General features: G+C 37.9%; 1 protein-coding gene across 3 annotated transcripts in view; it reads left to right on the top strand.

Annotated features, from left to right (window-relative positions):
- The window catches only part of LOC110450325 (alpha-mannosidase 2x-like), a 36,626-nt gene extending 23,931 nt beyond the window's left edge, over positions 1–12,695 (top strand). For 2 of the 3 annotated variants that reach the window (XM_021497796.1, XM_021497795.1), the window contains exons 11-21: positions 817–916; positions 3,466–3,708; positions 4,104–4,225; positions 4,927–5,035; positions 6,300–6,434; positions 6,992–7,103; positions 7,711–7,841; positions 8,600–8,741; positions 9,058–9,194; positions 9,802–10,083; positions 10,872–12,695. In XM_021497796.1, the coding sequence (XP_021353471.1) occupies positions 817–916; positions 3,466–3,708; positions 4,104–4,225; positions 4,927–5,035; positions 6,300–6,434; positions 6,992–7,103; positions 7,711–7,841; positions 8,600–8,741; positions 9,058–9,194; positions 9,802–10,083; positions 10,872–11,033 (1,675 nt within the window). In that variant the 3' untranslated portion in view covers positions 11,034–12,695. Of the gene's footprint in view, positions 1–816; positions 917–3,465; positions 3,709–4,103; positions 4,226–4,926; positions 5,036–6,299; positions 6,435–6,991; positions 7,104–7,710; positions 7,842–8,599; positions 8,742–9,057; positions 9,195–9,801; positions 10,084–10,871 lie in introns of those variants that run through there. The other variant, XM_021497797.1, reaches the window with a different exon arrangement.
- Positions 12,696–13,386: the final 691 nt, after the last annotated feature.

Raw genomic sequence — 13,386 nt, 5'->3', positions numbered from 1 at the left:
GTTTGTAAGTACCCCACCAGTACTAGTACATTTGTAGAACTATCAGAGGGTGCTATAGGTACCTACTCTGTCCATCACGTTGTCCTGAGCATATCTCGTATACTCTGGTACCTGTAATTGCCATTTTGTATCACTAGGAATGGAGGAAATGTCACATACTATAATCTGGTCCTCGGTTCATGTGAATCCCTTTATCTTCGATGCATCACATCCTCCCATCTACAGTACCAGATTTTGCCAATGAGTGCCTCTTTGAATGGTATAGTGTTGCATAATGAAACGGGGTCTGGGACCCTACCAGATACAGAGTGATGGCCCTTTGTTACTGTTAATCACATTCTCCGCGAGATTACTCATAATCTGTCAGATACAATTATGAGATTTTATATGAGCATACCTATTTGGATGGCACAGTGTCACGCTATAAAATTCTGTCTGGTGCACTATTGTGTACAGAATTATGACCCTCTGATCATTTTTGATACCAAAGTTTGTCCAGGGGTGGACGACTAAGGTTAGTTTGCAATTCTTTGCCTTTTTTTGTGTAAATGATGAAAAATTATTATTAGATTAAAATCCATTTTCATCTTGTTATTTTTTTCCTTTTTCTTTTCTTATAAAATATATTAGATTTGTGATTAATCACCATACAAATAAAGTGAGAAATAGAAACTTCCAGAATTATTTCTATTTACAATGTATATGGCAAGTCTGAATTTATATAAACTAAATTTAATTGTACAGTGCCTTATAACAAGTCAATATGCCCTACTATGATATAATTCTCATTGTGTTCTGATTTGCTATTACCTACAGACTGCAGAATGCCTTTGTTGGCCTGTCTAGTATATTGTGCTCACTGTTAGCCAAGGAGCTCAGTGCCAAGGTGAACATCGAACAAGTAAAAGTACAACTGGTATGTATGTCTCAGATACCCCACTACAAGCATATCACCCAGTCACTAGAAGGAATTTCCCTCCAGAGCACTTGACTAGAAATCTAGTCCTGTGTTCAACTGGTAGTGGGTAAGCATGTGAAAACCATGGCTATGACCTAGCTAATATTGCCGGTGCATATGCTCAAGGGTATTACCTTATACAAATTTCACTATGTAGACTGTTTGTCAAGGACAGATCACCGTTTATGCCTTACTTAAGTTGAATAAAATATTGAACCATGCTGACACTAAAAAAACATGTAACAGTGATGAGGGGTGAAGGTTGATGTCTGTTTTTGGAGCCTATGTAACAGTGATGAGGGGTGAAGGTTGATGTCTGTTTTGGAGCCTATGTAACAGTGATGAGGGGTGAAGATTAATGTCTGTCTTTGGAGCCTATGTAACAGTAATGAGGGGTGAAGGTTGATGTCTATTTTTGGAGCCTATGTAACAGTGATGAGGGGTGAAGGTTGATGTCTATTTTTGAAGCCTATGTAACAGTGATGAGGGGTGAAGGTTGATGTCTGTTGTTGGAGCCTTTGTAACAGTAATGAGGGTGAAGGTTGATGTCTGTCTTTGGAGCCTATGTAACAGTAATGAGGGGTGAAGGGTGATGTCTGTTTTTGGAGCCTATGTAACAGTAATGAGGGGGGAAGGTTGATGTCTGTTTTTGGAGCCTATGTAACAGTAATGAAGGGGGAAGGTTGATGTCTATTTTTGGAGCCTATGTAACAGTGATGAGGGGTTAAGGTTGATGTCTATTTTGGAGCCTATGTAACAGTGATGAGGGGTGAAGGTTGATGTCTAATTTTGGAGCCTATGTAACAGTGATGAGGGGGGAAGGTTGATGTGTTTTTTGAAGCCAATGTAACAGTGATGAGGGGTGGAGGTTGATGTGTTTTTTGGAGCCTATGTTACAGTGATGAGGGGTGAAGGTTGATGTGTTTTTTGGAGCCTATGTTACAGTGATGAGGGGTGAAGGTTGATGTCTAATTTTGGAGCCTATGTAACAGTGATGAGGGGTGAAGGTTGATGTCTGTTTTTGGAGCCTATGTAACAGTGATGAGGGGTGAAGGTTGATGTGTTTTTTGGAGCCTATGTAACAGTAATGAGGGGGGAAGGTTGATGTCTGTTTTTGGAGCCTATGTAACAGTGTTGAGGGGTGCAGGTTGATGTCTGTTTTTGGAGCCTATGTAACAGTAATGAGGGGGAAGGTTGATGTCTGTTTTTGGAGCCTATGTAACAGTAATGAGGGGGAAGGTTGATGTCTGTTTTTGGAGCCTATGTAACAGTGATGAGGGGTGAAGTTTGATGTGTATTTTTGGAGCCTTTGTAACAGTAATGTGGGTGAAGGTTGATGTCTGTTTTTGGAGCCTATGTAACAGTTATGAGGGGTGAAGGTTGATGACTGTTTTGGAGCCTATGTAACAGTAATGAGGGGTGAAGGTTGATGTCTGTTTTTGGAGCCTATGTAACAGTAATGAGGGGGAAGGTTGATGTCTGTTTTTGGAGCCTATGTAACAGTAATGAGGGTGAAGGTTGATGTCTGGTTTTGGAGCCTTTGTAACAGTAATGAGGGGTGAAGGTTGATGTCTGTTTTTGGAGCCTATGTAACAGTGTTGAGGGGTGAAGGTTGGTGTCTGTTTTTGGAGCCTATGTAACAGTGTTGAGTGGTGAAGGTTGATGTCTGTTTTTGGAGCCTATGTAACAGTGTTGAGGGGTGAAGGTTGGTGTCTGTTTTTGGAGCCTATGTAACAGTAATGAGGGGTGAAGGTTGATGTCTGTTTTTGGAGCCTATGTAACAGTAATGAGGGTGAAGGTTGATGTCTGTTTTTGGAGCCTATGTAACAGTGATGAGGGGTGAAGGTTGATGTCTGTTTTTGGAGCCTATGTAACAGTAATGAGGGGTGAAGGTTGATGTCTGTTATTGGAGCCTTTGTAACAGTAATGAGGGTGAAGGTTATTGTCTATTTTAGAGCCTATGTAACAATGGTCAAGCAATGCCCACCTACCGGTAAATCGGTTTGAAAGATATAAATAAACATCTCCTATAGAGAGAAATCCTCCATAGTAAGTAATTGTAGTGATAAAGAAGTTCTTTCCTTACCAGGAGGTACATTTGTTAAAAAATATAGCCATAGATGCTGAAATGTAAAGGAGTTAAGACTGTCATGCAAACAGCAAAACCTGTTTATAGTCAGCTGTGATGCATTGCACTATAAAAATCTTATCATTAGCAATTTTCTATTGTATCTGAATTTCATGGATGTAAGCCAACGTATAATGACAAGATTGTGTAATTCAAGATAAAAAATATCTTTTGAATAAAACTCTCATAGAACAAAAACATAAAACAACATGAACTCTTTTAAATTTCAAAAATAATTAATAAAGGTTCAAAACTTCAGATTACATTTGAATATTCATACTTACAGTTACAGTATTTACCCCAAATGAATGTTTTTAGATATTGAACATTTTAACTTCATAGTATTTTGTAATGTAACCATTTTTATCTTTAAATTCAGAATAATGAATGGACTGCATATGGCAAGCTACTGACAAAGAGAACTGTTGTAATGGATGGAGCTTGGGACACGGGCCATGTTGTAGTGTATAACAGTCTACCACACAGGAGACAAGGCATAGTGGTATTACACGTCACAGAGTCAAAGGTCAAGGTGAAGGACCGGACCACAGGTCACTACATGTCCTGTCAGATTAACCCTGTGTGGAGTAACAACGGGGTGCTGCAAATGGACGTTTATGAGGTAGAGCATTGGAAACATTTCAGATATGAAAATTAGAATCCAGCAATATTGTAACTTGAGTTATACAGTACAGGAAAACATTGACATAATTAAATCATCAGGCTTCCCTAGCTGTTTGTTGAATATTGATTTTTCAGAAATCTGGAAATAATTTGTTATTTAAAAAGTTATAACTTTGCTTCAGTTCCATAACAGTTATCAGACCACATTCGCACATTAGGCCTTTGGAATAAATCTTATTGATCAAGGTCCTTAATTTAGACTTACAATTTATATTATTTGATGAAGTAACACATTATTTTTATAACAATAAATTTTACTTTTTGATGTAATTTTATTGCGTTGAAATTATGATATTAAACAGGTTGTATTTAGCTATGATCCTTTTGTTGCAGTTAGTATTTGAGGTAGACTTACCTCCCCTGTCTGTAAGAACTTATGCCTTGACCAGTGCTACTGATCACTTCCCAACAATGGCTTCACTGTCAGTCCCAGTGTCACAATTGCCAGATTTCAGGTATGTACACATACAAATACCTATTTACACTGCTCTTAGTGTGCCTTATTTGAGTTTAACCCTACTGCCAATGTCAAGGTCGCATATCTCAAGGTTATAGGTATGTTAACTCCTGTCTATATCAAGGTCACATATATCAAGGTTACAGGTATTTACAATGCTCTCAATTACAAGGTCAAGGTCACATATATCAAGGTTATAGGTATGTTAACCCCTGTCTATATCAAGGTCACATATATCAAGGTTACAGGTATTTACAATGCTCTCAATGGCAAAGTCAAGGTCACATATATCAGGGTTAAAAGTATGTTAAACTCTGTCTATATCAAGGTCACATATATCAAGGTTACAGGTATTTACACTGCTCTCAATGTCAAGGTCAAGGTCACATATCTCAAGGTTAAAGGTATGTTAAACTCTGTCTATATCAGATCACATATATTAAGGCTACATATATGTACACTGCTCTCAGTCACACAAACTCTTGAGTGTGTGTATCAGCAGGTTTTGGCCATTCTTATTTATTTTTATAAAGAAAATTAGCACCAGATATATGTAAACATATCTTTCTTTTCCCAGCTTGATGATTACTGTCAGTCTGTTTATGGTGAACCAGACATATATATTGCTTTCCCTCATGATGGTTTAGTTGTCATTGAACCTGTCACAGTATAGCTATTGTCATTTAATTGTTTATACAGAAACATGGATGATCCAGGCTTTACCTTATCAGCAATAAAGGATGCGTTATTTACCATAGAGAATTCATACCTGTTAGCTTCATTTGCTACATGTACAGGAAAACTGCAGGTATGTATGTTTTTATATCAATTTTGAAAGCTTCATTTATGATAACAACTGTTACAAATGTTGCTTTTCAACAAATGTTTACAATATGTATATCAATTGTAAGCACACTTGATCCTTTCTTGTGTCTGTCTATCAAAATTTCTTTCAACAACTTATTCACTGATGAACGGATTACATCCAATATGCAGGAATCTTGCATAGGTGTTAGAGATACAGAATTGTATAACTAGAGGGACTGTCCTCCTGGAAAGGCAAGGGGAAGACTGAAGGGCAGAGCCAAATGGAGTAATTTGGTCATAATGCATTAAGTGTTTTCTCCTCTGGAACTATGTGATGGACATCAACCATATTTGGTAGGGAACATCCTCATGTTGCGAGGATTTTAAAATGTACAAATGGAAGGTCTTGATCCTCAGGGATTGAGTAGGAAGGCAAAGAAAGAGCCTATAACAGCTAAGATCCAAACCCTATACATTAATATTGTATATGCAATTCCACGAAAAGACAAATATATAAATATGCTACCAGGATAAGCCTCTTGGGTCGCTCAGTCCTTGGATACTTTGTCCCTGGGTCATAACATTGAGATTCCTACCCTATAAAGAGATGAATGAACCTCTGATACCAAGTTTAAATTGGCCTTGTGGTCATGCCCTACCCCAGGTGACTTATAGTCATATCTTTGGAAAAGTTTCAATCACAACCCCATAATATAACCAGATCTACAAAAGTTTGGGAAAATGTGACAAACCCAAATTGACCCGTGGGTGTGGCCCCAACCCGAGGAACCCAGTCTGTGGTACATCACATGAAAACATTGGTTCTCACTCTACAACCAGACATGTGCTGGTCATGAACTCCACTCCTGGAGACTTAAGTTTCTAGTGGGTAATGACCTTGAAACAGATCCCCACCACATAACCATATATACAGGAGACAACCACAAGCCACATGAAATGTTTGAGATCTCCACCCTTTAGCAATATAAAGAATTGCTGAGCTTGAAGCTTTAGTTACACATACTACCAGATTTAGAATTGGTGACTTTTGTATTTTTAAAATGTTGACAAGTGCAATACTATTGGCAACTGACACCACTGTGTCACCACCTCATGAATGTAAGAAATATTGCACAAGCATATCTTGCATGGTCCTTTAAATTCTATGTATACATTTATACATATCATACTGTTTTCTTTTCTTTTCAAACATGTTCTTAGTTTGTGTTAGTTTACCACGTAAATTCATGTCATTGATTTTTCAGTATACCACAAGAAAATCTGATGGGCAAACGCTAAAGTCAGAGGTCAAATTCATGACCTATGGAACAGGATCTAAGTACAACATCTTCAAAGATAAAAGTGGAGCCTACACCTTTCAACCCGACGGGGCGGCAAAGGTGAGCAATGCTTATCTTGTTGGACATCCATAGGCTTTACAGTCTCTTAGCAACATAGAAAGCTATGTAACATTTTAGTAGTCATGTTAATAGAGTGTTTGCAGAAGAGCTGCCTCTAGATCTGATAACGTTCCTACTATGGAAGGCCACATGTTTAGTGGTGGAATAGGAGGCCAGCCATGGGTTTCCTCCTCTTCCAGGTCACATACCAAACAGATAAATGATGTTCTGATCTTGAGCTCAATATGAATGAGGGATAAACACAGTTTCTGCCAGAGGGGAGAGTGGGAAAGAAGCAGCCCTTTGTCTCTGCACAAGAAAAAAAACTCTATGTAATACTGAATTTTCTCCTACAATTAATAAAGAAATTAAATTTGATGTAATCACAAAATTTTAATTCAGTTCATTGACATTGTGTGCAGTACGGAACTGGTATGTCACGAGGTCTAATGATTTCCTGTCATATTGTACTCTTGGATTAATGTTATCTTCATGTCTTATGATAATGTAATTTCTAAATCTTGTGATTGTTTTATTTTTCTTGCCCGATTCCTCAGCCACTCCTTGACGACGGTGTAAAAGTTTACGTAGTGGAAGGTCCTGTCATGTCCAAGGTCATAGCTGTCCAATCTGACATTGTTCACACCACAACGCTTCACAACAAATCTGGTCAGTCTCTAACCAGCAAAAGATTGTAGAAAAGTTTCATAAAAATCATGTTAGACTGAAGTAGTGAAGTAATGTTTGCTTTAAAATTTGTTGATCAATTTAAAGAAAAGATATTAAAACCTGAAGGAAAGACAAAATTGGGACAGTCATTACCAGTCTCTGATTGTGACCCTGTGTTTTGACTATTATTGACCTTACTATTTTTAGCTCATTTTGCCAAAAGGGCCTTGTGAGCTTATGCCATGCATATCATCTGTCATCAGTTGTCTGTTTACCATATGTCCACCAACATTTCTTTATAAAAGCTACTAGCCCAAAATGGCTGAGGTCTGGAACACTGCTGGGCCAAGGGTGCTCAATGTTATATAAATTGTGGGTGTGCTATAAAACATCCTTGGGATCAGGAGATCAAATATTGAAAACAAAAGTGTTGTCCACCATAGCACTAAGAAGCCGAGCTTAAAATGGGGAAATATTTGTAATACTACTGTTGGTGATAACATGATAAAATGTTAAAATACTCAGGTGAGCAATACAGGCCCTCTGAGCCTCTTCTTGCCAACGATTTCTCTTCATAACCTTGACATTCCAATTTTCATGCGGTCAGCTGGTGTGTATGTGGACAATGTGGTGGACATGAGTAGTGGTCAATGGAACAACACTGAGCTGGTACTACGATTGGACACAGCAGTAGTAGACCCTGACAACAGACTGTGTGTGGATCTCAATGGGTTTCAGGTAGGTATGGTCTTCTGGACAGCCAGCAACGTACAAAACTGTATTAAGAGGGAGATTAGTTGGATAATCAGAATCAGGTCGCAATACCCATGAAATTGTATTACTTTAATGGGATATTAAACTGGCATATTTTTTTGCGATTTTTACCAAAAATTAGAGATGAAATTTACATGGATTATAATTTCGTAATCTAAACATGTGAAGGAACTAAATTTTCGCATTATCTTAGCACAGGGCTTGAACACTCAGAATGTAATAAAGAGTCAAATAAATATGCTTTAAAAAATATTATCTGGGAAAATTATAATTACACTATCTTTAAGAATGATATGTACAGTAGGTTACTTCTGTTCCATATGGCCTTCAAGTGGCCCCATTATATCTGGGCACTCTCTTCACAAGACCTCATAGCTGTTAGGAGGACATAAACCCCCAACCAAACACTTGAGTGTTGTGAATTGGCTGTTCCATACATATTCACCAGGACTTAGATTTGTGTTTCAGCCACATCATACGTCCTACGTTATGTTTAAATCATAGTGAGTATGTACTTAAAATCACTCGCAATGCTTCACATGAATTTACACTAAGTTACACTGGTTTTGAAAACAAATATCGTTTCAAACAACTATTGAATCTAAAGTAGAATAAGGAATTTTCCTTTTCCCAGTAATGGTCTCTTATTGTCATGAAGCATATATGTTAATTGTGCTCCTGAAGACTCTGCTTTAACAGCCTATGTTATGGTTGACATTTAGATGTACAAAAAGAGAACAAGAAAAAAACTGACAATCCAAGGAAACTTTTACCCAGTGACATCAATGGCTGTCATAGAGACCAGTGAGGAGAGATTGACCCTCATGACCTCAGCAGCTCATGGAGTGGCTAGTCTTAATCCAGGTCTGTCTAGTGAAGTCAGGACAATTTTCTGTTAAAGCAATGTCTTATTGATTTAACTGTTTTCACTTGATTGATATTACCAGGATAATATGATATTAGGTTTAATTATTTCACTCATTCTTGTCAAACAAAATCTTTGAATTAGGTACATGGAGACGCATGACAATGACAGTATTTCCAATAGTGCTTTTTAGCAATGTAGCTTAATTAGGATATTTAACTGATTAATAAGAAATTAATAAAGATAGTTTCGTGTCCATTATAAACTTTGTTATACATAGAGATGTTAACCATTCGATAATGATGTATTGAGCAGGTGAACTAGAGGTGGTCCTGGACCGGCGACTCCTACAGGGGGACTGGAGGGGGCTCAATGAGGGTGTCACTGACAACATACCCACACACAGTCAGTTTGTACTGCTGTTTGAGAGACGCCATCAATCACCCATCAAGGTATACACGCAGCCTTTAACCCTACCCCCAACCCCCTATGACTACTGTGGCTGTACTCTTGATATATATATAAAACAACCTTTAACCCTACCCCCAACCCCCTATGACTACTGTGGCTGTACTCTTGATATATATATAAAACAACCTTTAACCCTACCCCCAACCCCCTATGACTACTGTGGCTGTACTCTTGATATATATATAAAACAACCTTTAACCCTACCCCCAACCCCCTATGACTACTGTGGCTGTACTCTTGATATATATATAAAACAACCTTTAACCCTACCCCCAACCCCCTATGACTACTGTGGCTGTACTCTTGATATATATATAAAACAACCTTTTACCCTATCCCCAACCCCCTATGACTACTGTGGCTGTACTCTTGATATATATATAAAACAACCTTTTACCCTATCCCCACCCCCCTATGACTACTGTGGCTGTACTCTTGATATATATATAAAACAACCTTTAACCAGGCATATTGGCTTATTGACTTTATAGCCATGGAAATTCATACAAGTGTAAGATCTAACTGTATTGGTTGTGATACCTTGTTTGAGCTACATGATGACTGATTTCTATACAAACCCTGTTACAGGAGGATTCCCTTATGTGCTACCCTTCTCCTATGGCTATGGTAATGTCCGATAGTTTGGAACAGCCGCTGGACATACTGATCACCGAACAAAATTCTGACCAATCACAGCTGGTGAGGGACGGGCTGGACCTGCCGTTTCCACAGCTTCCCTTCCACACCCACTTGGTGTCATTGAGTTTTCTGTACATGGACGGAGGTAACCGGTCGCAGGTCCTTCTGCTGATTCACCGAAGACTTGCAGACTGTGGCTTCCTTTGTTTGGACTGGCACTGCCAATCTCAGGTCTGTAAATCAAAGGGTCGCTTCAAAAACTTGATAGGGCATATGAAATTATATGTAGAGGGTATAGATAGTAGATAGGAGGCACGGTAGTCTAGTGCAACTAAGGCCGCCAAGCTCGTGACCAAAGGGTTGCGGGTTCGAATCACGTCACAGCACTTTGTTGTATATTTGAGCTAGATACTTTACTCCACTTGTTCCAGTCTACTCAGCTGTGAATGAGTATGTGGTTGGGCAGTGCTAGAATTGTTGAATGCTAGCTGTGAGTGCCGAAATGGCAGCACCGGCTGTTATGCTCCCCAGGGAGTTGAGAAAGATATTGGCTGGTTGCAAAGGCCCTATAACCACGGATAATAATTTGTGACCCGCTTTGAGGCACCCTACGAACTAGGTTGTGATAAAGCGGTATATAAGAACCTCAAATTATTATTATTATTTCATTATCTATTATTATAGTTTCCAATGGAGTACCATACATAATTCACGAATATGGCAGCATAAACTCCTGAAAAATATCAGTATATAGTCTGTCATATGTGTGATATATATGTTACTTGACACAAAACCATTAACTTTTCTTCTGTTTAAATTTTGAAAATATTAGTAAAAAGAGGAAAATGTTACTTCATTAAGGAAGTCTGGATAAGTAGCTGTATATTTGGCATCCTACTGAGACTAATGATGTGCTTCACAACAAAGCTGTGTGTCAGTGAAATGAACAATTTCAATGTTATTTGATAGAAATGAATTTTATATGATAACGATTTGCATGGATTTTTTTTCCTCTACAGTCAACTGGTTCAATTGATCTGACAATAAATTCCAAATCAATTTTCATCGAGTCAGTGGAAGAGACAATTCTAACTGGGGTGAAGGTCATACAGAAGGTCAAGGATAGAAGACTTAGTGTGCCTCCCATGGAAATCAAGGCCTACAGAATCTCCTTCACATAGTGTTAATACAAGGACATGTACTGTTCTATTGATTCAGACGGCTCATTGTCAAACAGATGAAGAAATTAATCTACAGGACTATTGATATATGTAAGCATTTGGTCTGAGTTGGGTCTCTCAACTTCAAGAAATTTCATAATATGTGATTATTGTGTACTGTTAGAAAGTGAGTGAAGAGTTTTAGTGAGGTATATGTGATGAGTGTGTCCGGAAAGTATTGACATAATTGGTATAGTGGGGAAGACTTGTATCAACTTTTTGTGTGTTTTCTAATGGTTACTGTTTCTATTGAATCTGTTAACGTTGGGCACATCCAAACATCATTCTGTGATACTGAATGCTGCATTTCATGTACTCTTTTGTTGTATACACATGAATATTTGTGGTTTATATCGCAACAACAATAAACATATTTGAATTATAACTATCTTCTCCTCTTGGGATGTTAACAACTCTGAAGCATTTGGCTCCATTGCCATCAAAAGGGTAGTTGGGATGTGAAGTTATACAGCTTATGGTTTACAAATATTTTCTAGTTAAAACTATCTCTCCAGTGTGTATCGGTATAATAAAACAGTTAAAGTATGGGGTCGAGAGATATAGCAAGTTGCTGGTGTCCCTTGACCATGCCTATTTCCCTCGGCTTCGCCTCGGGGGGAAAAAGATCTTGTCTCGGGACACCAGAAACTTGCTATATCCCTCAACCCCATACTTTAACTGTATATTAACTTGGGTTGACTGGCTTTTAGTTATCTTCATTTTATTAATCTTATGATAGCATTTGTCTAAAACACATCTTCAAATTACCTTATGTTGTTAATCTCATGATAGTAGTTGGAAAAGTAAACTTCCTTAAGTGTGTTTGTATGTGAAATGATACATGTAAGTATAATGAGTGGTTGAAGAGATGTCTTTGACAGCTTTCATTTAATTTTTTAACACAACATTCGAGTGCTGTACACAATACATATATAGCAACATTGCATTGTTGTTCAAAGATATGATTTGTTTCCTCGACATCTGTTTTATATTTCCCAGGGATTAACCTGGCAACTTTTAACACTTTTACATCTCACTTGTCAGTAGATTTCAATCATGCTCAATTAATTTGTTTTATGTCACCTAACCTGTGACCCGTTAAGGCCCATGGGCCTCGTTGTCATCAACAGTTTTGCTATTTAAGACTATGAAAATTTAGATCTCATCTGTGATTTTAGATACCATTAAGCTTGCCATCAAATTTGTTAACATTTTATTTATATACTGTACCTCACTTCTATGGAACATCACATCCTATACACAAACATTTACCTGGAACCATACCTGTTTGTCTATTGGATATCTTTTACACATACATACATAGCATTGTATTGTGTTTGTCTTCCATGGCAGTCCTGAGCTGTTGCGAGTACTTCAAGCCAATTCCAGTTACTTCCCTTTGTCTTGCCTCAAGAATGTACCATGTACTCTCTTGTCAAACAAGTGTAACATTTCTGACCTGAAATTACTATAACCTGTCCACCATCATTGGACACACCCTTTCTCTTTAATACTTGCCATTGACTTTATACTAGTTTATTGACTTATTTCATTACAATTTACAACCTGAAGTGCACTTTACATTTTTTCTAGTAAATATTAAATACAATTTGTTGAAAATCAGTCTCTGTATTGCTTTTTCTTTAAAAAAATAGTTAGAGTTTTATGTAGATTGTTGTACCGAAAAAAACTACTGGTTGCTTGGAGTAATGTGTAATTATTACACAAAACATTGACAGCACCACATGCACTATGTAAGAATTAAAAAAATTACAGTTGTTATGCAATTCCTATACAATAACAATTACCATAGTGGCCAATAACATATCATTATGAGGCTGACGTTTATGTACAAGATTCCCGTTGAGGATTTGTAAGGAAATTGAAGAGCCAAGAAGGTAAAAGATCATCTTTTGTAGATTTGATAAAGATCCTTTCATGGTGTCTTAAATTTCAAAATTCATCCTTTTTAGCTCACCTGGTCCGAACAGCCAAGCAGATTTTGACTAAATTTGGTCTGATCATCCTTAGGCCAAGGGGACTCAATTTTGTACAAGCGGTGGGTGTCGCCCCCTGGGAGCAGAGGGGCAGGGCCAAATAGGGGAAATAAAGGTAAAACCTTTAAAATCGTTCTTCTACCGTAAGGATTAAGGGATTTTATCCTAATTTAGTCTGGAGCTTCCTTGGGCCAAAGGGACTAAATTTGGTATAAATGGTGGGTCTGGCCCCCCTGGGGGCTCAGGAGCGGGCCCATATAGGGGAAATATAGCAAATTCTTTGAAATCCTTCTTCTTCTGTAGGAATGAAAGGATTT

The sequence above is a fragment of the Mizuhopecten yessoensis genome, unplaced genomic scaffold, assembly GCF_002113885.1.
Source record: "Mizuhopecten yessoensis strain PY_sf001 unplaced genomic scaffold, ASM211388v2 scaffold5181, whole genome shotgun sequence".
Classification (NCBI taxonomy): Eukaryota; Metazoa; Mollusca; class Bivalvia; order Pectinida; family Pectinidae; genus Mizuhopecten; species Mizuhopecten yessoensis.
Note: the sequence above shows the minus strand (reverse complement) of the source record. Positions and strands in the feature narration are given on the sequence as shown.